Source organism: Chelonia mydas, chromosome 2, assembly GCF_015237465.2.
Source record: "Chelonia mydas isolate rCheMyd1 chromosome 2, rCheMyd1.pri.v2, whole genome shotgun sequence".
NCBI classification, from domain to species: Eukaryota; Metazoa; Chordata; order Testudines; family Cheloniidae; genus Chelonia; species Chelonia mydas.
This window is the reverse complement of record NC_057850.1, coordinates 202,582,603-202,608,004: the sequence shown is the minus strand read 5'-3', so window position 1 is coordinate 202,608,004 and position 25,402 is coordinate 202,582,603. Positions and strand designations below refer to the sequence as shown.

Genomic DNA, 25,402 nt, shown 5'->3' with positions numbered 1-25,402 from the left:
ACTTTGTGGCCAGAAAGAAGTGCAAATATGGGCACCACAAGAAGAAACTGGGCCTCACTTTGGAGACTGGGGGCAATGTGTTGAGTAAGGTGCTGATAATAACGATGATTTCCCCCATTCCCCAACCTCCTTCCATCCAACTGTTTCAAGTTATTGTGGAATAACAGGAGTGAAGTAACTGCAAGAAAAAGAAAGGGAGCTTCTCTTTTCCTCGCTCCTAAAAGCTACAGCCTCTGGTAACTTTCTTCCTGTCTCCCATTCCTGTCCCATGAGTGCTTAACAAAAAACATTAATAAACTGATGTTCTACACCCATGAGCTATTCTCCATTTTACAATCAAGAAACTTAACCTGCAAATTACTCATCTGTAGTTACACAAGAAATCGGTGGCAAACCAGGAACTGAACCCAGATCTCTCAAGTCTCAGTCCAATGTTAACTACTAACCCACCCTTCCTCTTAATCAAAATGCCTTCTATCTTAGCAAAGGAAGTTTTCTGTTTCTTAGCCCCTGGAGTGCAATCAATTGGGTAGCTACCCCCTCATGACCCACTGGTGGGGAGAGTAGGGGAGGTGTCACATCCCAGCATTTGAGAAACTAGTTTAGAGGAAGCAGCATTGACTGCACACTTGAAACTGCTGATGTGGTGTCTATTTTTCTTCATTTTGACAGAGCATTGTTTAGAAAAACTGGAGATACCGTATCTTTAATGGAGGTGGCCTCACAGCCACTAGAAGTTTCAATATAATTTCATATCTCGGAAGAAGTAACAATACACCTCTTTTTAAAAGAGACACTACTTTTCTATGGTGTTCTGTACCCCTTGTGCAAAAATCAATTTAGATTCTTGGTTTCCATTCTTTCCTCCTCAACTGACCATATCATGGATGGAGAATGATCACTCCCAGGAGCAAGGTATGTCTTAAGTGTTTTGCATTGATTAGTAACCCACTGACCAATAAAGGCACATACTGACAAGTCAAAGTAAGCTTTCCAAATCTTCTTCCTTAAAACAATGGTGACAGACAAAAGCTTAAGACTATGAGGGAAAACAGTGGTATCTCACAATTCTGACAGATAAGAGACTGCTCAAGGGGAGAGAGAAGTGACTTTTTAAAGGTAGATGTTTAAAAAGTTTTATAGTTTAAAAAAATCCGTGCCCCTCTAAAGATTTTATTTCCATTTTGTAACAGATGTAGTGAGGCAAAACAGGGCTTGCATTAGTGAGTAGTTATGGTTGTGTTAATGGATGTATACTGATTTTACTTTACAACTGTCAAACCCAATAATGTTTGGGAATTAAATCCCATTGCTTAAACAGTATACTGGTATATAAAATTACGGTGTTTTATAAACACTAAACCATTACTTCTCATGAATTTGACCAATATACTATTTATACAGAGATTTTCAGCATTTATGAGATTCACAAAATACAATGCATCCGATGAAGTGAGTTGTAGCTCACGAAAGCTTATGCTCAAATAAATTTGTTAGTCTAAGGTGCCACAAGTACTCCTTTTCTTCTTATAAAATACATTTAAATTCTTTAGTTTATAAAAATATCTGTAAAGATTTTTACAAATCTGTAATAAGAATCAACTACAGTCAAGAGCAACAACATTAATTTACCTCTTTAGAATCGTCTATTCTCTCAAAATAAACAAAAGCGAATCCTCTTGATCGTCCAGTCCGCTGATCATAAACCACATTGACGCCACTCAAAGGTCCGTAACGGGAAAAGACTTCACGCAAGTCTCGCTCAGTGGTATACAAACTGAGACCAAACACTCCAAGGCATGTGTTAGGATCTGGATTAGCCTGTTAAAACAAAAGTTCAAAATATATTCCATTAAAATGCCATTACTATCATATCCGCCAATTACTATTTGTTTTCCTGGTTATTCAAAGCTTAGCATTTCAACCTTAATAAACTAAAAGATATTTTCAAAAAATCAAACTTAATTTTTTGATAAAATCTATTACAGCAAATTAAATATTGGCAAACGATGCTGAGTTCACAGTACTGGAAACCGAAGCCCTTTGTTCACCTACAGAACAAGTACAACGTAGACGCCTGCTCCAGAAGCTTTCCGATAGCTGCCCCTAGCTGATATGCTACTTGCCTGATTTGGAAGGACAGACACTAGTGGTAAGAGTAGCACTACTCTCCATTGAGATTCCATCCTTGACCTCTCTGCAGAGACTGGAATGTCATTTAACACTCTATTCATGGATATTTAGCATAGGGATGTCTGAATTCCTAATTTATCTTTTGCTAGATATGGACATCTCAACTATTACTATACCTGTAGTCTCCCCCAAAGACTGAATATTTCTGTCACTTTCCCCCATAATAGTTCTACGTCTGTAAATAAAAGGCTCAATTTAGGTTTGTAAGGTGCATCTCTCTAAATTGTCCTATCCCTCTAAACTGACCAAGATCACAAGCTCATCTTATCTAGATAGTATAGATGTGCACTATTTTAAGGGACCTTGGCACTCCAGAGCCAGCAGGACTAGAGTTCCGCAGCAAGATGCCAGGATTCTTACACGGTAGACTGGAAATTCTTTGGCACCTTCATTTCAGTTGCACTTTACTACTTTTACTTAACCTACTTTTTTAAAATATAAAATTGAACCATACAATCAGTACAGTACTTCCTTTTATTACATTTATTTTATGTTGTCTCCACATTTTCATTTTTTGATATGCTGGATATTTTAGTTTTAATACAATCCATTGTAGAAACCGTTTAGAAACTTTTGGAGCTGTCAAAGCACTTTAAGACTGTAGGATTAATTGCAGTAGCTGAATGTTTCAGCTACAATGATCAGCAGTGAAAGTTAATAAGACTGAAATTTAATCAATCATTTTTAGATAGGACAATGATATGAATGGAGCAGTTCACACTTTTCAGAACTATGGTTTCAGATTTTCTAGCCACAAGAAGTGCACTGGTTTACAGGTAATTTTCTTCACAGCTCCAGGGATCAGGAACACCGCCCCCCCTTGCATACACACACTTTGGAGCATAATTCCACAGCCATGAAATAATTCACTGACATTTTCAGTGACTACTAACTTGATGCAAGTCACTGATTTACATAAAAAAGTGTAATTTCATTCCTTAATTCCCTAAGGGATCCCACATCTCTACAATTGGCATGAACCTCTTATTCATGTCAGTTATTCTAAAAGTAATACTGTTTGTGACAATGTGTGGGACCTGTGCAATTTGAAATGAGGTTTCCATTCTGTGTAAGGCATAAATACACATTAAATTTAAAAATCAAGCATCTGTATGATAATTTTGTTCTTGTCATTGTTAGAATTTAAAATTACTAACTGAAATTTTAGTGAGAAAATTTGTTTGTACCTTCAATTGGTTTACTTTATTCAATAATGTAAAATGCACAATCAGTTTGAATTATTTCTTTGTGTAAATCTTATACAGTAAAAAGAGAACGTTTAAAAAGAAAATGCAATTGTACATGCCATAAAAACTGACAGGGGATTCCTGGACAGACATGGGTTCCAAAACTACTACTATAATGACCAGATCACAAATTGATGGTGTTTCTTTAAGCACTGCTCCTGACTAAACCATTGTCTAGCTGGTTTTCACACTTGTTTATAATTTACACAGCTTAAAGTTTTCCATGTCTGAGTGTAAGCTCATTTACAATGTTATATGGCAATGTTTATAATTCATGGTGAGAACTGATACAGACACGGACTTAAAAGCCAGAACAGACCACTGTAATCATCTAATCTGACCTCCTGAACTTTTCAGACCACAGAATCTCTCACACTCACTCCTGTAATAAGCTCATAACCTCTGAGTTACTGACGTCCTCAGATCTTCATTTAAAGACTTCAAGTTTCAGGGAATCCAACATTTACTCTAGTTCAAATTAGTGAGTGACCCATGCTCCATGCTGCAGATGAAGGCTAAAAAACCTGTCACTCTCACCTGGGCAAAAAATTCCTTCCCTACCTCAAATATGGCAACTGCTTAGGCTCTGAGGATGTCAGCAAGACCGAACAGCCAGACACCTGGGAAAGAATTCTCTGTAGTAACTCAGAACCCTTCCCAGCTAGTGTCCCATCTCAGACTGTTGGGGATAATTGGTACTAGCAATAGTGGATGGGCCACTGCAGGCTATCATGATACCATCCCCTCCGTCAACTTATTAAACTCAGTCTTGAAACAAGTTAGGAAATTAGACAAAAGTTTCTAACCATCAGAGGAGTGAAGTTCTGGAACAGCCTTCCAAGGGGAGTAGTGGAGGTGACCAGGATGGTGACAGTGACTGTGAAATGCTCAGGGAGATTAAAGAGGCTATTAAAATATAAAACTCAATAATAATGGGGGATTTCAACTATCCCCATATTGACTGGGTACATGTCACCTCAGGACAGGATGCAGAGATAAAGTTTCAGAGTAGCAGCCGTGTTCATCTGTATTCGCAAAAAGAAAAGGAGTACTTGTGGCACCTTAGAGACTAACCAATTTATTTGAGCATAAGCTTTCATGAGCTACAGTATCCAATGAAGTACTCCTTTTCTTTTTGAGAGATAAAGTTTGATACCTTGAATCAGGGGTGGGTAAACTCTTCAGCCCAAGGGCCACATCCGGGTATGGAAATTGTATGACAGGCCATGAATGCTCACAAAATTGGAGGTTGGGATGCAGGAAGGGGTGACGGCTCTGGGGTGGGGCCAGAAATGAGGAGTTCAGGGGGCAGGAGGGGGTTCTGGGCTAGGGCAAGCTGTTGGGGTGCAGGCCCTGGCTGGGGGTGCGGGCTCTGGAGTGCAGGAAGGCGCTCTGGGGTGGGGCCAGAAATGAGGAGTTCAGGGGGCAGGAGGGGGTTCTGGGCTAGGGTAAGCCGGTGGGGTGCAGGCTCTGGGGTGCAGGATAGTGCTCTGGGCTGGGACCAAGGGGTTTGGAGGGTGGGTCCAGGATCAGGGCCGAGGAGGGAGTTGGGGCTCAAGAGGGGGGTCAGGGGTGCAGGCGCCAGGTGGCACTTACCTCAAGCAGCTCCTGGAAGCAGTGACATGTCCCCTCTCCAGCTCTTAAGCAGAAGCGTGACCGGGCGGCTCTGCATGCTGCCCCGTCTGCAGGCGCTGCCTCTGCGGCTCCCATTGGCTGCGGTTGCTGACCAATGGGAGCTGTAGGGGCAGCACTTGGGGCAGGGGCAGCATGCGGAGCCCGCAGCTGCCCCTCTGCATAGGAGCTGGAGTAGGGGACATGCTGCTGCTTCCAGGAGCCGTGCAGAGCCACACATGGAGTGGGGCAAGCCCTGAACCCTACTCTGTGACAGAAAAACACAAGAGCCCAACACTGTAGCATTTAATTTCAGAAAGGGGTACTACACAAAAATGAGGAGGTTAGTTAAACAGAAATTAAAAAGGTACAGCACCAAAAGTAAAATCCCTGCAAGCTGCATGGAAACTTTATAAAGACACCATAGAGGCTCAACTTAAATTTATACCCCAAATTAAAAAACGTAGTAAGAGAACCAGAAAAGAGCCACCATAGCTAAACAACAAAGTAAAAGAAGCAGTGAGAGGCAAAAAGGTATCCTTTAAAAGTAGAAGTTAAATCCTAGTGAGGAAAATAGAAAGGAGCATAAACTCTGGCAAATTTTTAAATTATATTTAAAAATATAATTAGGAAGGACAAAAAATTTGAAGAACAGCTACCCAAAGACTCAAAAAGTAATAGCAAAAATTTAGTATATCAGAAGCAGGAAACCTGCTAAACAATCAGTGGGGCCATTGAACTATCGAGATACTAAAGGAGCACTCAAGGACAATAAGGCCATTGCAGAGAAACTAAATAAATTCTTTGCATCGGTCTTCAATGCTGAGGATGTGAGAGAGATGCCCAAACCTGAGCCATTCTTTTTAGGTGACAAATCTGAGGAACTGTCCCAGAATGAGTGTCATCAGAGGTGGTTTTGGAACAAACTGAAACTAAAACAGCAGTAAGTCACCAGGACCAGATGGTATTCACCCAAGAGTGCTGAAGGAACTCAAATGTGAAACTGCATAACTATTAACTGTAGTCTGTAACCTATCATTTAAATCAGCTTCTGTACCAAATAACTGGAGGATAGGTAATGTGACACCAATTTTCAAAAAGGGCTCCAGAGGTTATCCTGGCAACTACAGGCCGATAAGCTTGACTTCACTACAGGGCAAACTGGTTGAAACTATAGTAAAGAACAAAATTATCAGACACACAGATGAACATAACTTGTTGGGGAAGAGTCAACATATTTTTTTGTAAAAGGAAATCATGCCTCACCAACCTACTAGAATTCTTTGAGGGGCTCAACAAGCAAGTGGTCAAGGGAAATCTAGTGGATGTAGTATACTGAGATTTTCAGAAAGCCTTTGACAAGGTCCCTCACCAAAGGCTCTTAAGCAAAGTAAACTGTCATGGGATTAAGTGGGAAGATCCGCTTATGTATTGGTAACTGGTTAAAAGATAGGAAACAAAGACTAGGAATAAATTATCAGTTTTCAGAATAGAGAGAGGGAAACAGTGGTGTCCCCCAGGGGTCTGTACTGGGACCAGTCCTAGTCAACATATTTATAAATGATCTGGAAAAAAGGGTAAACAGTGAGGTGGCAAAATTTGCAGAGGATACAAAACTACTCAAGATAGTTAAATCCCAGGCAGACTGCAAAGAGCTACAAAGGGATCTCTCAAAACTGGGTGACTGGGCAACAAAATGGCACATGAAATTCAATGCTGGTAAATGAAAAGTAATGCACATTGGAAAACATAATCCCAACTATACATATAAAATGATGGGGTCTAAATTAGCTGTTACCACTCAAGAAAGATCTTGGCGTCATTGTGGATAGTTTTCTGAAAACATCCACTCAATATGCAGTGGCCGTCAAAAAAGCAAACAACGTTGAGAATCATTAAGAAAGGGATAGATAAAAATATAGAAAATATCATATTGCCTCTACAGAAATCCATTGTACGCCCACATCTTGAATATTGCATGCAGATGTGGTCGCCCCATCTAAAAAAAGATCGATTGGAATTGGAAAAGGTTCAGAAAAGGGCAACAAAAATTATTAGGGATATGGAATGGCTGCTGTATGAGGAGAGATTAATAAGACTGGGACTTTTCAGCTTGGAGAAGAGACAACTAAGTGGGGATATGATGAGGTCTATAAAATCATGACTGGCGTGGAGAAAGTGTTATTTACTCCTCATAACACGAACTAGGGGTCACCAAATGAGATTAATAGGCATCATGTTTAAAACAAACAAAAGGAAAAATTTCTTCATACAACACACAGTCAACCTGTGGATCGCTTTGCCAGAGATGTTATGAAGGCCAAGACTATAACAGGGTTCAAAAAAAAAAAAAAAAAAAAAAAAAAAAACCACTAGATAAGTTCATGGAGGATAGGCCCATCAATGGCTATTAGCCAGGATGGGCAGGGATGGTACCCCTAGCCTCTGTTTGCCAGAAGCTGGGAATGGGTGACAGGGAATGGATCAGTTGATGATGACCCGTTCTGTTCATTCCCTCTGGGGCACCTGGCATTGGCCACAGTCGGAAGACAGGATACTGGGCTATACGGACCTTTGGTCTGACCCAGTATAGCTGTTTTTATGTTTTTTGTTTAGAAAAACTGGTTATCTTCTCAAAGAAAGATCAGGTTAGTCTGGCATCACTTATTTGTAAAACCATGTTGTAATTTTATCCAATTTCCATTTACCTCTATGTCTTTAATTACTTTTTCAAAATTTGTTTGAACACCTTGCATTCATCTAAGGTCAAACTAACAGGCCTGTAGTTTCCCAAGTCCCACCCCCACTCCCCTTCTTAAATATAGGCACTCTATCTGTAATTCTCCAGTCACATGGTATGACACCCAAGCCTACGGATTCATTAAAAATCCTTGCTATTGGCTAGCAATTTCATGAGCCAGTTCCTGTAATATTCTTGGATGGAGATTACCCAGGCCCCTCGATTTGATCTCCTTAAGCTGTTTTGAGTTTGGCCTCCCCGTACAACGTGGTAGTTTCTACTTCCATATCCTTGCTCCTACAGCAACCCTACCACTGCCCCCAAGCACCTCATTATCCTTATTAAAAACTGAGGCAAAGTATTTGTTTAGGTGTTGGGCCATACTTCTTATTTTAATCTCTACCATGTCCTCAGTGTTTAGCAGTCCCACTTCCTTCCTTGTTTTCTTTTTGTTTATATGGCTAAAGAACCTTTTACTATTGGTTTTAATTTCCTTTGTAAGGCCCAGGTCTGCTTGACTTTTGGCACTTCTCACTTCGTCACTACGCTTTCTGACCTACATTGGTGGGTCAAGGAAAATTGTTTATTCTCTCAAATATACAAATAAATAGCAAATCAAGTCTATTCAAAGTATTTAAAAGGGGACATGATGAAATATTTAGATCTATCCATAAAGTTAAACAGAAGAAAAAAATGTGTAAAAAATGCACAATGCCACATACTATTACAGGAGGAACTGGTGGTAATCTCTATATTTAGGCTTCCTTACGCTTTCCATTATATCAGATTCTTGTAACTCTTTTTCCAGAAGCTTTAACACCTACACTGTTCGCAGCAGGCTTTTGCAATTTGACAACTGAAAAGCCCTTCGGTAGAAACATGTCTTTAATCCCATGAAATTTCTTTTAGATTTAAGCAGAGTTATAAACAGTTAAATAATTTCCTTTCTTTCACTAGCATTCCTCAGGAAAATTCTGTCTGCATGCCAAAATATTAACAGAACACAGACATTCTAATGAATCAGGCTGCCACAGCACATGACGTACACTTCTATCCTGATATAACGCAGTCCTCAGGAGCCAAAAAATCTTACCACGTTATAGGTGAAACCGCGTTATATCGGACGTGCTTTGGCCTCGAGCATTTCCTTTATTAATAGCCACTTCCCATCCCCTGACTGACCCCTCTGAACCCCCAACCCATCCAACACCCCCCCCCGGCTCCCTGACCCCTATCCACACTCCCGCCCCCGACAGACCCCCCCCCGGACTCCCACGCCCTATCCAATGCCCCCTTTCCCAGTCCCCTGACCGCCCCGCCCCCCAGAACCATCCAACCCCCCCTCACCCCCCCAAGACCCTCTGCCCCTTATCCAACCCCTCGGCCCCGGCCCAGCACCCTAACACGCCGCTCAGAGCAGCATGTCAGAGCCAGACACATTGATGCACTGATCCGCCAGAGCGCACAGCCCCACTCCGCAGAGCACTGCTTTACCGCACTATATCGGGGTAGAGGTGTATTAGAAAACACCTGGGCCCTACCAGAGCAACCTAGTAGTGCTGTTTAGGGAAGGAGCTTGACCAAGCCCCCTAATTCTTCAACCACACCACATGGGTCGAGCCCTGCAAATCTGTGGATATCCACAGACGATGTTTGCAGATTGGACACGGATAAAATTTTATATCCATCCACGGCTCTACACATAGGACTCTGAGGCCATGATCTGGGTCTCTCCCCATCTCCCTGCCCTTGGGGGCATCATATGAGACAAGAGCTCCCTCAGCTCCAAGGGCAGTTGGGAAGGGAGTAGACACAATCAGGCCAGGATCCCCCACCTACCCCACTGACTCTGCACATGGCACCTGTAGCCCACTCCTGCTTTGGGATAACAGTCTTCTGCTGCTGCCGGTTAATATGGTCAGTTCTTAAGCGGTAGAAATCTTGCTGCACTGCTGAGGGGTTGAGGTCTCAAACTTTCTTGATTATCCGTGATGGTGATTGTTACAGCCGTACAACCTGCTTTATATTTTTCCCTTTAACAAACCTAGGGAAGTGCAATACAAATAACTGCTTCAAAAGAAAATTGTTTAGGTTACAAAACCAAGAATGTCCAGATTTATAGTTGCCTGTGCAATCTTAATTCTGCAACTTTGTTCACATGCATTTTGACACAATCTTTAATCACATTTCCCGCCCCCCAAAGACACCTACCTCATTTAGTCCACAGATTGTATGCACAAGGGGGAAGAATTTAGGTTGCATGGGCAACTGTGAATCTGACATTCCCCAACTTTCAAGTTATTTGCTTTGTAACCTAAATAACTAAGGGTAGGTTTTTAAAACGTAATTTCCTTGGGTGTTTGTTAACATACTTTTAAACCTTAAACAACCTTTTTTAATGCATTTTTGTATATACGTGTAGAATGCATACACTACTCATAAGTGTGAGTGCCTAAAAAATTGCCACTCAAGTAAAACACATACTCATGTTGTACACATGTTCTAGGCTGAATTTTATACCTAAAATGTTGTATTGTGCAGAATAAATGAAATGGGCATATCGCCATATCCGAAATGCTTTCCTCATTTGAACCTTCTAAAATATTTTAAGGTAGCAAGGGGGTCAACAGCCACTTTTGATATGGAGAAACGTAGTGTCTTATTTTGGACTGAAGTTAGCTACCATGGTTACATAAACTAATGTATTTCCCAAGTTGAGCAATTTAGACTGCTTACTGCTAACTCCAACAATAATGTAAAGAACATGTAATCAGGCAAACTGAAGGCAAATGAAATTTTGTTCCACCTTACACCCTGACTTTCAGTGTAGCACTAGTCTGGAATTTGAAGCTGCTATGTTTTTTTACACCACAGATTGCTAGATGCTAGCTAAAAGCCTAAAAACCATTTGACACCCACCCAAAGCCCTAGCTGAAGTTTCAAAAAAGTGTGAAATATCTAATTTAAAAAACAAACAGAACTCTGAAAAATACCATTAAATAATGGCTAATCAACAGGGGCGTCATGATAAATAGGTCTTTCTGATTGAGTAGGATTTATTTCTGCTGTAATACGTGGTCACTGTATGGAATCGGTTGAGAACCAATGCAGATGACTGGATAAACCAACAGAGGTTTATACCAGGATGGGACTACCAGGCAGATTGTCTCCTTTGCAAAAGGTAATTTACATGACATGACAAAAAAAAATGGAGGTTATGTAGGAGCAGGATTTTATAATTGTACTATAAGAATAGAGGTACTAATGTATGTCTTGATTTCATTTTACCAGCTACACCATTTGAATAGCAGAAAGGAATGACCCTCTGGGACATGGGTAGAAATGCATCTGACAGACTGCCAGTGTCTGTACTGATGTTAAGGCAGCGACAGACCAGAACAATCCTTATGACTGATTATGGTCACCCGTTTTAGGATAAGTTATCATGTCTACTGGGATTTCCTATATTTTACAAATTATGCACTCTAGTTAAATATACTGTACATTTCTTTGTTTTAAGGTTTAGTAAGTAAGACACAGGATCTTGTATTGTGTCTATGTTAAGGAGATCCAAAATAAACTGACACTATTTGTATTCTCAAAGGTCTCTGTAAAAGATTGTTTGTGTGAATGAGGAATGTATGCATCAGGAAAAGATAAGGTGTGAAGGCCACTGTTATAGCCAGATGGCCATGGAAGAAGGAGTGAAGAGACTTCACGGACACCAGAGAATCATCAACATGCATCCATAATGAAGGAAGGGCAGATTGACAACCCTGAGATGAAGGCTGGCACCCCTAAAGACAGGACAATTGATTAAATCAGAACCAGGACAGGAGGACCCTCTCAGAGGTGTATTGGAATGTTTACATCAAAAGATACACCAATTAAGAAGTAACCCAGTCACAAACTGACACAGCAAAATCCACAGACTTCAACAGAGAAAAAAAAGACGGTAAGAACCGGGTGGTTGGCTATGGGACTTTGGGTTCATCTTGCCACCCTCCAGGAGCATCGGATCACGACCGACAGAGCCCTGCTCCCCTCTGCGACCAATCTGGCTGGCCACTAGATTGATCCAGACTCTGGACTGGTAACTATAAATATCAACTGGCAGGAGTGTGTGTGTGAGAGAGAGAGATTGAAAAGCATATGCTAACTCTTGTATTCTCAATAAATGCGGTGTTCTGCCTTCTCCCCGATAAAGATCCCGTGTGCTTCTAACAACAGTTAGAGCTGCTCATCAGACTGGAATCTGGACTATATCTAGTAATGTACCAAGTGAACTAGGGTAGGCCGAGATAGGAGAACTAGGTATTGTGCCTGAGACCATGGGTAAGCAAAGGCCAGACTTCAAACAGGCTCAACGGGGAACAGTTTGGTAGGAATATTCTTCACCGTTTTCAACAACCTTGTGACTTGGGAGAAACCCATTATGAGTACCCAAATGCCCATCAGGACAGAGAGATAACCCCTGGAAGCCTTAAGATCAGCCCTTTAAGCCTCCTCAGGAGACAGAGCCAGAAACTAGGGACAGATAGGGAAGTATTATTACCACCATACAAGCCACTGGTGAAATCTCATCTGGAATAGCATGTGCAATTCTGGTCTCCCATGTTTAAGAAAGATGAATTCAAACTGGAACAGGTGCAAAGAAGGGCTACTGGGATGATCAGAAGAATGGAAAACCTACCTTATGAGAGGAGAATCACAGAGCTTGGCTTGTTTAACCTAGCAAAACAAAGGCTGAGGGGAGAGATGACTGCTCTCTATAAATGCATCAGAGGAAAAATACCAGGAAGGGAGAGGTCTTTAAGTTAAGTGCCAATGTTGACAAGAACAAATGGATGTAAACCGGCCATCAACAAGTTTAGGCTTGAAAGCAGACAAAGGTTTCCAACCATCAAAGAGAGGAGAAGTTCTGGAACAGCCTTCCAAGGGGAATAGTGAGGCAAAACAACTAAATTGTTTCAAGACTGAGCTTGATAAACTGACAGAGGGGATGGTATGATGAGACAGCCAACAATGGCATGCAGCCCATCTGTGACTGCTAGCAGCAACTATCTCCAATGGCTGGTGATGGGACACTAGATGGGGAGGGCTCTGAGTTACTACAGAGAATTCTTTCCCAGGTGTCTGGCTGGTGGGTCATGCTGACATGCTGAGGGTCTAACTGATCATCATATTTGGGATCAGGAAGGAATTTACCCCCAGATGACATTGGGTTTTTCACTGTCCTCTGTAGCATGGGACTTGGGACACTTCCTGGTTTAAACTAGAGCAAATGGTGGATTCTTTGTAACTTGAAGTCTTCAACTCACGATTTGAGGACTTCAGTAATTCATCCAAAAGTTATGGGCCTATTACAGGAGTGGGTGGTTGCAGTTCTGTGGCCTGTGATGTGCAGGTCTGACTAGATGATCATGATGGTCCCTTCTGGCCTTGAAATCTGTGAACTTCTCTCTCAATCTGATACTAATAATAGGAGTGGGGGGGAAGGGGGAGAGGGGGGGAAGGGTGTTTTGTGGTAGGATGGTTGTAGAGGCCTTTGAATTTATCAAGGTGGAAACTACCTTGCCTGACAAAGCCTAGCAAGCCAGAGATTCTCTTTTGCAATCCAGATCTTTAAACAGCTTTTCTAGTACCTTTTCTGGTAGTCAACACATGGAGGCTTTGACTCAAGACTAGGAAAGACATCTATTCTCCAACAGGATCATCCTGATCATTTCTACCAAATTGGGGGTGATCAGAATCAGATCCACTGAATTCAGTTTCCTCAGGACCCAACAGATCAGAGAAAAAAGTATACATTAGATGAACTTCCTAAAGGATCAGAAGTACGTGAGTTGTCCACCCCCCCGTTTTCTTTATAGTAAGTGGATAGCTGGACAGCGTTGGTATTCTTAGTAGTCACAAATATATTTGCAGAAAGAGCTCCTTTCAGCTTTCATTCCCCCTGGCAGTAAAGACTTAAGTCATCCATTTTAATCGGATTAAGCTTGCTGGCTCAGTAAATCATCTCGCGCAATACCAAACAGCATATTGCCCAGCCCATCACGATCACAGGTTCTTGTTGTCATCAGTCTTGTGGGACTCTCTTGGTCTTGAAGGAGGGTCAAGATCCTGTGGGCAAGCTTGCCACAGAATCAATCAGGCATACTCCAGTCACTATAGTGCCCCATGTTTCATTTGGATCTTGCTTCTGCTGCCATAGCTACAGAAGTGCTAAAGTGAGAGTGCCTGACTCACTAAACTAACTGTCAACTGGAGCTGAGAGACAGAGGACTACTGATAGGAAGGGCTCTGATGTGGGCTAAAAGCCTATATGGGAGGTAGAGCTACTTGCAACAATGTAAAGAGCAGCACCTCAGATTTCAGACTGGCAGATTTCTTCCAGAAACTAAAGTCAGACAGGTACTGATTACTCTTGATCATGGATCAAAGTCACACACCAAAATGTATGATAAAAAATAAACCTTATCCAATTCACATTTACACCAACGCTTGATATTCCCCAGACATTTTTGAGCACTTTGCCTTTTTGTTGTTTCCTTTGATCCAGAATGGCTTCACTACTTCATTTAATGTTTCAATATAGTTTTGTCTACTTGTCAAGTCTGAGTAATTTGAACAAGGATGCCAGCTCCTCCTTTGGAAGATTATTGCATCAATTGCATGTTTAAGCATTTTTTCCCCTGAAGTTCAGCCTAAGTTTTACCTGGCTCCATTTCACAACATAATTTCCAGTTATTCCTCCCTGTACCATTAAGCAATTTCCTCTTTATCCTTGACACCCTTAATTATTTGTGTTTGTTACAGCATGGCTTTAGTAGTTTTTTTAGCTTAATAAATATTTCTTCTAGCTTTTCTTCATGGGCAAGTCCCTCTATACATACTGCTATCTGTATTGCCCTTCTGTAAATCTCCCATTTGCACATAGTATCCCAAAGATGGCTCAACCATTGCTATTACCTTTCTAACGTGTGACACAGACAGCTACGTATAACAATAACTGTGCCACGGTATCACATTGCAAACTTATGCAATAGGTTACAATCCCTGTTACAGGAGGGATTAATTTAATATTGCCTCCCATCACCACAGTATGTGAGAAACCTTTCACGTAAAACCAACGGGAATAGTGAAATTCCTAGTGTTTTTGATGGCACCTCTGGCACTTGTCCATATAAAGAAAAAATTCTACTTGGGCCTTTTGTTTTCAATTTTTTAGATTTTATAAATTTACCTTTCTGGAGACTCTAGGAGTTTTATCTGGGTTGAAGGGGGGAGGGGGAGGGAGAATCAGTGCTGTAAGTGCCTTTCTTATGGTAGAAAGACCTTTTTGAAGAGGAATGATTTGCAGTGTCTTTCCTAAAGTAGTAGCAGAATTTACTCTTGCCTCTCCTTTCAGCCGTCACTTAAGAAGATAACTAGCATATTTCCTAAATTTTATTATTAATTCCAGCCAATTTTTCTAAGAGTTATTTAAACATGTATTCTCAATATTTTAAGTGTATACAACTCCATTTGGCATGGTCATCCGCAAATCTAATTAATTCGTCCCCAGATCATTGATAAAATAGGCTAAAATCAATTCCTACACTGACATTTCAAGAAGTCCTGCCGAATAGTTAATTCAGACAAGATGGTCAAGTCAAGCAAGATGCAGAATTACTCTTTAGTTACATCCTGTCATTTTTTATTCCTTTTAATTTTGTATTTGTCCAATACAGTGAAATTTCATTAGATAAAAATTAATTTGAGGCATATTCAAGTGTGTCAGAGAAGTCTAGATATCTTTCATAGAAAATAATGTCTAAGGGTTTAAGTAGAGAACCAGGAGTCATGATCCTATCCTACCAATGTAATGTGTAATCTTAGGTAAATAATTTTAATCCCTCTATTATTCCCCCTTGCTTGTCTTTAAAATAGGGGTTTGGTTTGTTTGTAAAGTGCTTTGATATACTTAGATATTGCCTCTCATAAGTATACATAATAAACTAATGTTTACACTGTAGCTAAATAAAAGTGTAGTTTATTTTAAAAAACTTATAACAATGTTTATTCTTCAAAAATCTATGCCACTTTTATTCATTCAATGCCAACAGATTTGTTCCCCCTTACATGCTATCATGTTGCAGATGAGACTTTGTGGCAAGGCTAGATTCTTTACTCCTCCGGCTGGAATCATTATATAGGCAGATTCCTACATTATGTTCCCAAATCACATCCAGCCAAAGCACTTAGCAGAACTGATTAACTCCAGATGCACCAAGACAAGTGCCCATAGAGCACCTCCCTCACGAAGAAGGCACAAGAAATGCATCCTAATCATAGCCCTTCTTTAGCTGTTATTGGACATGAATAGTCACAAGTGCCCTGAACACAGTACACTGCAAGCTATGCATGGATAATCAATCCAGAAATCTCTTACTTCTTCAGTCAGGCTTAGAGGCAGACATCTCCTGGAGTTTCTCTTGCCTTATTCATCCACATACACAAAGAAAATAGAGTAAACTCATAAGCACTTTAAAAAAAGAAACTAGCCTCCCTTATGATAGAAATGTCCACAGGGAGCGATACCTTACATCATTTATTTAAAATACTCGGCCTTGATTAATACCACATACTCTGCTGCCAGTGTGCCTTCTTCGGTTAGACATTGGAGAATGACTGCGGCTCCTTCGGCGACGATATTCGGGTGTGTACGATCTGCTTCGAGATCGTCTCCTATGCGAATGAGAATGAGAATGGGACCTGGAGCGAGTGTAACGTCTGTGCGAATGTCTTCTCGATCTGGACCTTCAATGAAGAAAAAAGTTTTCAGAGGTATATATAGAAATATATATGATATGTATGTGAAACACACGCAATAAATTAAATTTTAAAAAGTACATGTCCCTAAAGGAGATTTCACAAATTCACTATCACCACACACAATAACATTTAAAATATTGTTTAAATTCTAAATTTCTAATCTTACACCCACAGCATGTTAATATAAAATGACATCTATAGCATGCAGTGATATGGAAGCCCAATATACTATGTTTTAAGGAAGTCTTACATCAGCAGGAAGATGGACAGATCTAGCAGGGCTTTTCTGTCTAACTTTTATGATTGAGGTAAACCTAAGCTCAACGGTAATCCAAAATTAAGGCCAGAAGGACCATGCTAGTTTCAGGCAGGTAGGTTGTTCTTCACATCATTCACACAGGTCCAGCTGTTCTCAGTAGGATGGTACAAAACTGTTCAAAGTTATGTGATTTCCACACACAAGTATCATAGTCACAGGTACGGTACAGCCCTCCTGGCCTAACAGTCCAAGAGAAACATACTGCAACAGCCAAAGAACGCCTGACAGTTTGCAGAGTTCAATTCATGGTCTTTTGGCATTCATATCATTCATGCTCATTAAGAAACCTATGCTCTAACACCTCACAACTAACTGCAAGTCAGAGGACCTGAAAAGTTTTGGTAAACCACAGAAATTGTCTGACAGTAATTATGAAGAAACCAGTTTGGTTGATTTGAAGTCATTGATCTCATTACATAAGTTTAGAGATCATCCTCAGAAATGCCCTTTACAAAAACTTCACTGTGTCATTTAAAGTTTGGTTGTATTCAGGCTTCTACAGATTTGACCGTTTAGCGATTGCAATTGACAGCAACCTTTTCACATTCAATCAATCATTCTCGTAACATAGCCACAAAGCTCTTAAGAGCTTCCACCTCAAGCTTCCTACCTTTGTCATCACTCTGAATGGCCTTCGTGGCTGTTTTTCCTAGATTCTAGCTTTGGACACTTCCCTGATAGCTAAATATCATTTTGCGTTCCAACTGCGAGTACCACCAGTCAGCCCTAGGGTACGTCTATACTACATGAGTAAGTGCAATTGCAGCGCAGGCAACTATACCCACACTAGCTTTAATCTAACTAGTGTGGGTAACAGTGGTAGGTAGTGAGGATGTGGCGGGCGAGGGGGAGGGGAAGCTACCGCAGTACAAAGCCTCCTGGGACAACGGCTACTGCAAGCTATGCATGGGTAAAACAGTCAAGAAATATATGCACCACTCTTCCAGTCATTCCAACCCTTCTAGACTGAAGTTAGCACAAGTATGCCTACCCACATTACTATGTCACATTTATTTGTGGTTCAGACATATTCCTATACTCTTTACACTCCAGATTTCCTTCCAAATAGCTTTCTCCAAAGACCACAAGTCCAAGTTTGCCTTCATGCAGAGCGATAAAAACTGCCTGCCAGCTGAGCAACAATTGCTAGGTAAAGCATGAATTACAGCTCCACCAAAAAAAGGATGAGAACCTTCAATAAATGGTGTAACATCCTACGTAATTTAATTTACCCCTTCTGTTTGAAACAGTCAGCAACTATACTCATGAACCATTATCCCTTGCTCATTTAGCCCTAAGATACTTTTGGTATGTTTTTCTCTCTGGTTCATCAGGGTATTTTTATTCTACTGAATGCAGTACCATGAGTGGAGGAACCAGGAAAACAAAACCTCGCGGTCCCAATTATATGACCTCATCCATCTCATACAAAAGTGGTTACAAACCGAGTCCTGCAGTCTGGAGGAGATACTAGAGGTTCTGGTCGTCGACTGGTATATGAGAGGACTACCGCCAGACCGTCGCGCCTGGGTAAGCCAGAACGAACCTTCCACCTATGACGAGGTTGTCACACTGGTAGAAAGGCGAAGGACAGCGAGGGAGCTGACCCGACCAGTTAAGGAAAAAGCACCCAGGGTTAAACTAGCAGCACCAAGCACTAGCGCTCGGGTGACTGGGCCACCAGGAGAACCCAGGTGGAAAAAGAGAGGGGCTGAAGGCCCACCAGAAGCCACAAAGAGTCTGAGCACTGAGGGGGAAGAGGATCGTGATGTTAGACTACCCAAACCAAGAGACCGGGGAATGCCTAGGGCTCCATACAGATGTTACGCCTGCGGGGAGTAGGGACACACAGCTGCACAGTGTCCCAATGCTGAGGAGCCTATGCAGTGTAACCTGGGGAACTGGGCAGACCCATGCTCCCAAATCCACCTTGTGGGGGTCTCACTAACCCCACATATGTACACTAGACCAGTGAAGCTAAATGGGGTAGAGACTACAGCACTGGTTGATTCGGGGAGTGCTATCACTCTTGTCTCGGGGAAGCTCGTGAAGCGCAGTCAGCTGCTGTGGGGTAAGCGTACGGGGATAACATGCGTCCATGGGACAGTTGGTTATTACCCCACCATCCCAGTAAAAATCGAGATTCAGGGGCACACTACTGAGGTAGCAGCAGGTGTAGTTCCTAAACTCCCAAACCCAGTGCTCATCAGGAGGGACTTCCCAGGGTTTGGAGACTTACTCCCGGTAGGGGAATTGGAGAAAGGGGGAAGCCCTGAAAGTAGTGAGGCATCCACAGTAGACTGGCAACCCCCAACCTTCTCTGAAATAGCCCCCGATTTGTTCTCCTCTCCCAGACAGCGCAGAAAAACAGAAAGGGAAAGAAGGGCAGCTAAGGCCTTGGGAACCTGAATACTGGCCCAAAGCCAGAGGATTGCTCTCATAGGTAGGCGGACCCGAGCAGCTGCAAAAGAGGCCACCCAGGAGGGAGAAGCACCCGAGTCTGACCCACACCCTTTCGCCTCTGAACCAGTAGAGACAGAGACTGGCCCCCTAGATCTCGGGCAGATTAGCCCCAGGAGAGAATATTTTGGACAGTACCAGGCTGAAGACCCAAGGTACGACAACATTAGGAAGGAGGTGACCGAAATAGGTGGAGTCCCCGTGGAAGGGAAAACCCAGGGACCAGGACCCTACTTCATAATGAAGAAGAATCTCTTATACCAGGTTGCACCAGTACAGGGGCAGAAGGTACAGCAGATCCTAGTACCTCAAAAACACCAGAATGCTGTATTAAGTCTGGCCCACAGTCATCTTTTGGGGGGGCATTTGGGGGTAGAGAAGAGCCTGGCACAGGTCCTGCGATGATTCTTCTGGCCCAGAGTATATGAAGAAGTGCGGAGGTACCGTGCGCCCTGCTCGGAGTGTCAGCTGCACAGTCCCCATCCCCACTTGAGGGCACCTTTAGTACCCCTTCCCATGATAGAGGTCCCCTTCGAGAGAATAGCCATGGATCTAGTGGGACCCCCGGAGAAGACAGCCCGGGGCCACCAATATATACTTGTTCTGGATTATGCTACTCGCTACCCAGAAGCCGTCCCCCTGCGGAACACGGCCTCTAAAACGATAGCTAAAGAGTTGGTGCGGATCTTTGCCCGAGTGGGGCTACCAAAGGAGATATTAACAGACCAAGGTACCCCATTTATGTCGAAGCTAATGAAGGACCTCTGTACGCTGCTCCATATACATACCCTGAGAACTTCAGTCTATCATCTGCAGACCAATGGGCTAGTAGAAAGGTTTAACCGAACCCTCAAGGCAATGATAAGGAAAGTGGTAAATCAAGACGGGAAGGATTGGGACACCCTACCACTCTACCTTATGTTTGCAATCCGGGATGTACCTCAGGCCTCAACTGGGTTTTCCCCCCTTTGAATTATTGTACGGACGCCACCCCCCGTGGCATACTAGATATTGCAAAAGAAATTTGGGAAGAGGAACCCAATGAGGGGAGAAATATAACTGACCATGTGTTGCAGATGCGAGAACGGATAGCCCGGGTCACCCCTATTGTATGAGAACATTTGGGAAAGGTGCAGGAGGCCCAGCGAACCCATTACAATTGCCAGGCAAAAGTCCGACGGTTCCAACCAAGGGATTGGGTGATGGTGTTGGTACCCACAGCAGAAAGCAAGCTTTTGGCCCATTGGCAGGGGCCCTATGAGGTGGTTGAACCTGTGGGGGAAGTAGCCTACAAGGCGTGGCAGCCAGGACGCCGGAAACAAGAACAAATTTATCACATTAACCTCTTAAAGCCTTGGCACCAACGAGAGGCATGTGTAGTGGCCCAAGAGACCCCGATCCAGGGAAATAATATGCAGGAGCAGATCAGGATATCCACTGATCTGACACCAAACCAGAAGAAGGAGATAACTGAGATGATCAACCGATACCAAGACGTGTTTTCAACCAAACCAGGCCGGACCACAGAAGCATATCACCACTTTATCACAGACCCTGGGGCAAAGGTAACTTTAAGGCCTTATCGGGTCCCAGCAGCAAAAAGGGAGGAGATGAAGGCAGAGGTAAAAAGGATGTTGGAACTGGGAGCCATCACAGAGTCCCACAGTCAGTGGTCAAGCCCGATTGTGCTGGTGCCCAAACCCGATGGCACCACTAGGTTTTGTAATAACTTTCGCCGGCTGAATGAGATAACCATATTCGATGCATACCCCATATCAATGAGTTAGCTGACTGCCTGGGCAATGCCCGATTTTTGACCACCCTTGATTTAACAAAAAGATACTGGCAGATTCCCCTTGCCAAAGATGCGAAAGAAAAGACGGTATTCTCTACACCAGAGGGTCTGTTTCATTATACTGTTCTTCCTTTTGGACTGCATGGGGCACCTGCCACCTTCCAGCGTCTTATGGACAAGCTCCTACGGCCCCATACCAGTTATGCAGCGGCTACCTGGATGATATGGTTATTCACACCCCCGACTGGGAAACCCACTTAGGAAAGGTGGAAGCGGTTCTGGACACGCTAAGAGAGGCTGGCCTCACAGCCAACCGAGCCAAGTGTGCTTTAGGGCTAGCCGAGGCTAAATACCTTGGCTACATTGTAGGAAGAGGCATGGTCAAGCCCTAACTAAACAAACTAGAGGCTATCCAAAATTGGCCCCGTCCAAATCAGAAAAAGCAAGTCCGGACATTCCTGGATGTTGTGGGGTACTACCGATTATTTATTCCCCATTTTGCTACCAGAGCGAGTCCCCTGACAGACCTGATAAAAGCCCGGGGTCCAGACATGGTGAAGTGGACAGATGCCGCAGAGAAAGCATTCATGGATCTACAGACAGCCCTCTGCAGTAACCCTGTGCTTATAGCCCCAGACTTCAACAAAGAATTCATTTTACAAACAGATGCATCTTAAGTAGGATTGGGAGCTGTCCTACTGCAGATGGTCAGAGATGAAGAACACCCAATCCTCTACCTCAGCAGGAAACTCCTCCCAAGAGAGCAGAAGTATGCCGTGGTTGAAAGAGTGCCTAGCTGTGAAATGGGCCATGGAAACACTACGTTATTACCTTCTGGGATGACGGTTTACCCTTGTGACCAACCATGCACCCCTCCAGTGGATGCAGCGAAATAAAGAGAAGAACGCAAGGGTGACCAGATGGTTCCTGTCCCTACAACCTTTCCAATTCACCATACAACACCGGGCTGGAAGCCACCATGGCACTGCAGATGGCTTGTCACGAGTACACTGTCCCAAGTTGCCCAACCCCGTAGTGTTGAGCGGGGGGCGGGAGACAGAGAGAGAGAGAGAGAGAGAGAGAGATGTGACAGGGTCAGACCAGATGGCTACAGAAGAGTAACAGAAGGCAGATATATTAGCCCCAGGCTAGGTAGGTCCCTTTTCCCTGGGTAAGGTAACAGGGAAGGTTCCAGAACAATCAGGAACCTCTGGAGACAATTAAGATAGGCTGATTAAAACACCTGCAGCCACTCAAGAAGCTGCTAGAATCAATTAAGGCAGGCTAATCAGGGCACCTGAGTTTTAAGAAGGAGCTCACTTCAGTTTGTGGTGTGCATGTGAGGAGTTGGGAACAAGAGGCACTAGGAGCTGAGAGTGAGAACGTGGACTATTGGAGGACTGAGGTGTACAAGCATTATCAGATACCAGGAGGAAGGTCCTATGGTGAGGATAAAGAAGGTGTTGGGAGGAGGCCATGGGGAAGTAGCCCAGGGAGTTGTAGCTGTCGCACAGCTGTACCAGGAGGCATTCTAGACAGCTGCATTCCACAGGGCCCTGGGCTGGAACCCAGAGTAGAGGGCAGGCCCAGATTCCCCCCAAATCCTCCCAACTCCTGGTCAGACAGGAGGAGTCGACCTGGACTGTGAATTCAGAACAACGGCCAAGCTGACGGCTGCCATGAAGCTCCAAGTCAAGCAAATCCACCAATAAGCGCAAGACCCACCAAGGTAGAGCAGGAACTTTGTCACTATATATATATATACACACACACACACACACACACACACACCCCCGCGCAAGCTGGGCTCTCAGACGAACTAGTGCAGCTCAGATCACTCCACAACCTTTCAGTCAAGAATATGGCATGTATGAGCAGGGATGTTCCCAAAACTATGATTTATAAAACCTTTTACAAAAGTTGCAAGTGAAAACAGTACCAAGCACATTAATTATGTATACCACATTGTCAAAACAATAGCTACAGAGATAGTGTTTGCAAGACTGTTTTCTGCCCTGTATAGGAGTACTTCTTAAGAGAATATGTTAGGGCCAGGTAGCTCTTTTGTTACTGTCTGTATAAACAGCGCATTAGGGACAAAAAGCAGAAACTATGTCCCAATAACAAACAAGAACAATGACAATCACAATAAGGTATTTTTGGGGCTTCTGTTTTTCAGGTTTGTTAATTTCATTTGGGAAGGAGGGGGTGTTATTTTTTAGCAATCTGATTTTTTAGCAATTATGTAGTTGTCCAAAAACTGGAGTTTCACCAGGACACTCTCTTTGTATCTATTGTAATGAGTAATATTTGTCATTTTCCCTAGTGTGCTTTAAGAGACAATTACTCACCCTGTACAATAACTGAGGTTCTTCGAGATGGTTGTCCCTGTGGATGCTCCACTTCAGGTGAATCTGTGCCCCTGCGCTTTTAATAGGAGATTTTTAGTAGCGGTACCTGGTTGGGTTGCACATGCGCTGTCCCCGTCTCATGCCGCCTCTGGTGGTTACATAGTGCTGTGTGACCAATCACCCCCCCTTCGGTTCCTTCTCTACTCCAGTCTCTGGTGTGAAAACGCTGATGTAGAGGGGAGGAGGAAAGGTAGTGGAGCACCCACAGGGACAACCATCTTGAGGCACCGCAGTTACTGCACAGGGCTAGTAACACTTTCTTCTTCAAGGAGTGTCCCTGTGCATGCTCCACTTTAGGTGACTGTAAAGCAGTGCCCCTCCTTGGTGGAATGGAGGGGCTTTGGAGTTGCAGTCATGGCAGATGATAAAACCACAAGTTCCAGTAGAGCGTCTGATGATGAATGCAGCTCTGTGACATAGTGCTGTGTGAATGTATGGGCTGATGCCCAGGTTGCTAGCTTTGCAGATGTCCATAACAAGCACATTGTTGAGGAAGGCTACTGATGTGAAGAATGGTTTGGTGGAGTATGTACGGGTCCCAGGTGGGGATTGTAGCTGTTGATGGCAATAAAGTCAATCCAGCTGGTGATCCATTTCCACAGCCTTTGTTTGGATATGGTGTCGCCTGTAGATTGTTCCGTGATGGAAAGAAATAACTTTGGTAACTTCCGGAAAGACTTGGTCCTTTCATTGTAAAAAACTAGTGCCCGGGATGCCCAGGATATGAAACGTTTGGTCCCATGAGGTTCTGGGAAGAACGATGGGAAATGGATGGGTTCATTCAAATGTAATGATGAAACTATTTTAGGTAGGAATTTGGGATGTGGTCACAGGGTAACTGTTTTTCAAAAATGTTGTGCATGGGGAATGTACCATGAGGGCCCCCAGTTCTTCTCCTTGTCAGGCAGATCTGACAGGAACAAGGCAGGCCACCTTCACTGAAAGGCGGAGAAGTAAACATGTCACTAATTGTTCAAAAGGGGCCCCCATAAGGCATTGCAGCTCCAACCTGAGGTCTCATGATGGAGTAGTGGCTCGTATTACAGGTTAAAGATTACAAACACCCTTGAGGAAGCATTTTGGTGGTAGGGTGGGCAAAGATCAAGAACTTGTCCACTTTGTGGAGGAACGCCATGATTCCTGCGAGATGTACTCTGATCGAGCTCACTGAGAGACCAAAGTTCCTTGAGCTCTAGTATGTAATCCAACACCACTGGTAAAGGAGCGGTAGTTGCCATTGTTTGCCTATTCTGGCATCATGTATAGAATCTTTTCATTTGTGAAGGTAGGTATATCATGCAGTCAGGGCTGACCTTTAAGAAAATGGCACCCTGTGTCCACCTGTATTTTGGGCATGACGCTTCCCCCATTGCCCCAGGTATGAGATGGTTTACCTCCTGTCATAGTAGGTGTTCATGAGAAGGATCCCTAATGAGAAGCAGAGAGAATAGGTAGGGGGAATGGAGACAAATTGGACAGAATAGCCAGTCTTGATGATTTCCCGTACCCATTTGTCTGACATGATGTTTTGCCATGCTGGGTGGAATGGAGTCAGACAGTCTCTGAATGGATGGATGGTGCTGGATGGTTCCAGCAATAGAAGACTCTTGTGGGAGGTATGTCTGGTCCTCAACTAAATCCTTGAAATCATTGTTTAGAGGCAGGTTGTTGGGATGTAAGGGGCTGAGAAGAAAGTGGTCTCTGTCTAGTGGGTCTTTGTCTTTCCGTGTCATATTGCCTCTGAGGTTGGGTGTAGAGCTTGTTCTTTACGCCAAATAATACTTCTATTTTTTTCTTTTGAGAAGGTAT

General features: G+C 43.2%; 1 protein-coding gene across 6 annotated transcripts in view; it reads right to left on the bottom strand.

The window, feature by feature from the left end:
* TRA2A (transformer 2 alpha homolog) overlaps window positions 1-25,402 on the bottom strand; it is a 54,003-nt gene that overhangs the window by 13,784 nt on the left and 14,817 nt on the right. For 5 of the 6 annotated variants that reach the window (XM_007066171.4, XM_043541058.1, XM_043541056.1 and 2 more), the window contains 2 exons: window positions 16,422-16,593; window positions 1,633-1,821 (listed from right to left, as the gene is read on the bottom strand). In XM_007066171.4, the coding sequence (XP_007066233.4) occupies window positions 1,633-1,821; window positions 16,422-16,593 (361 nt within the window). The remainder of the gene's footprint in view (window positions 1-1,632; window positions 1,822-16,421; window positions 16,594-25,402) is intronic. The other variant, XM_037890539.2, reaches the window with a different exon arrangement.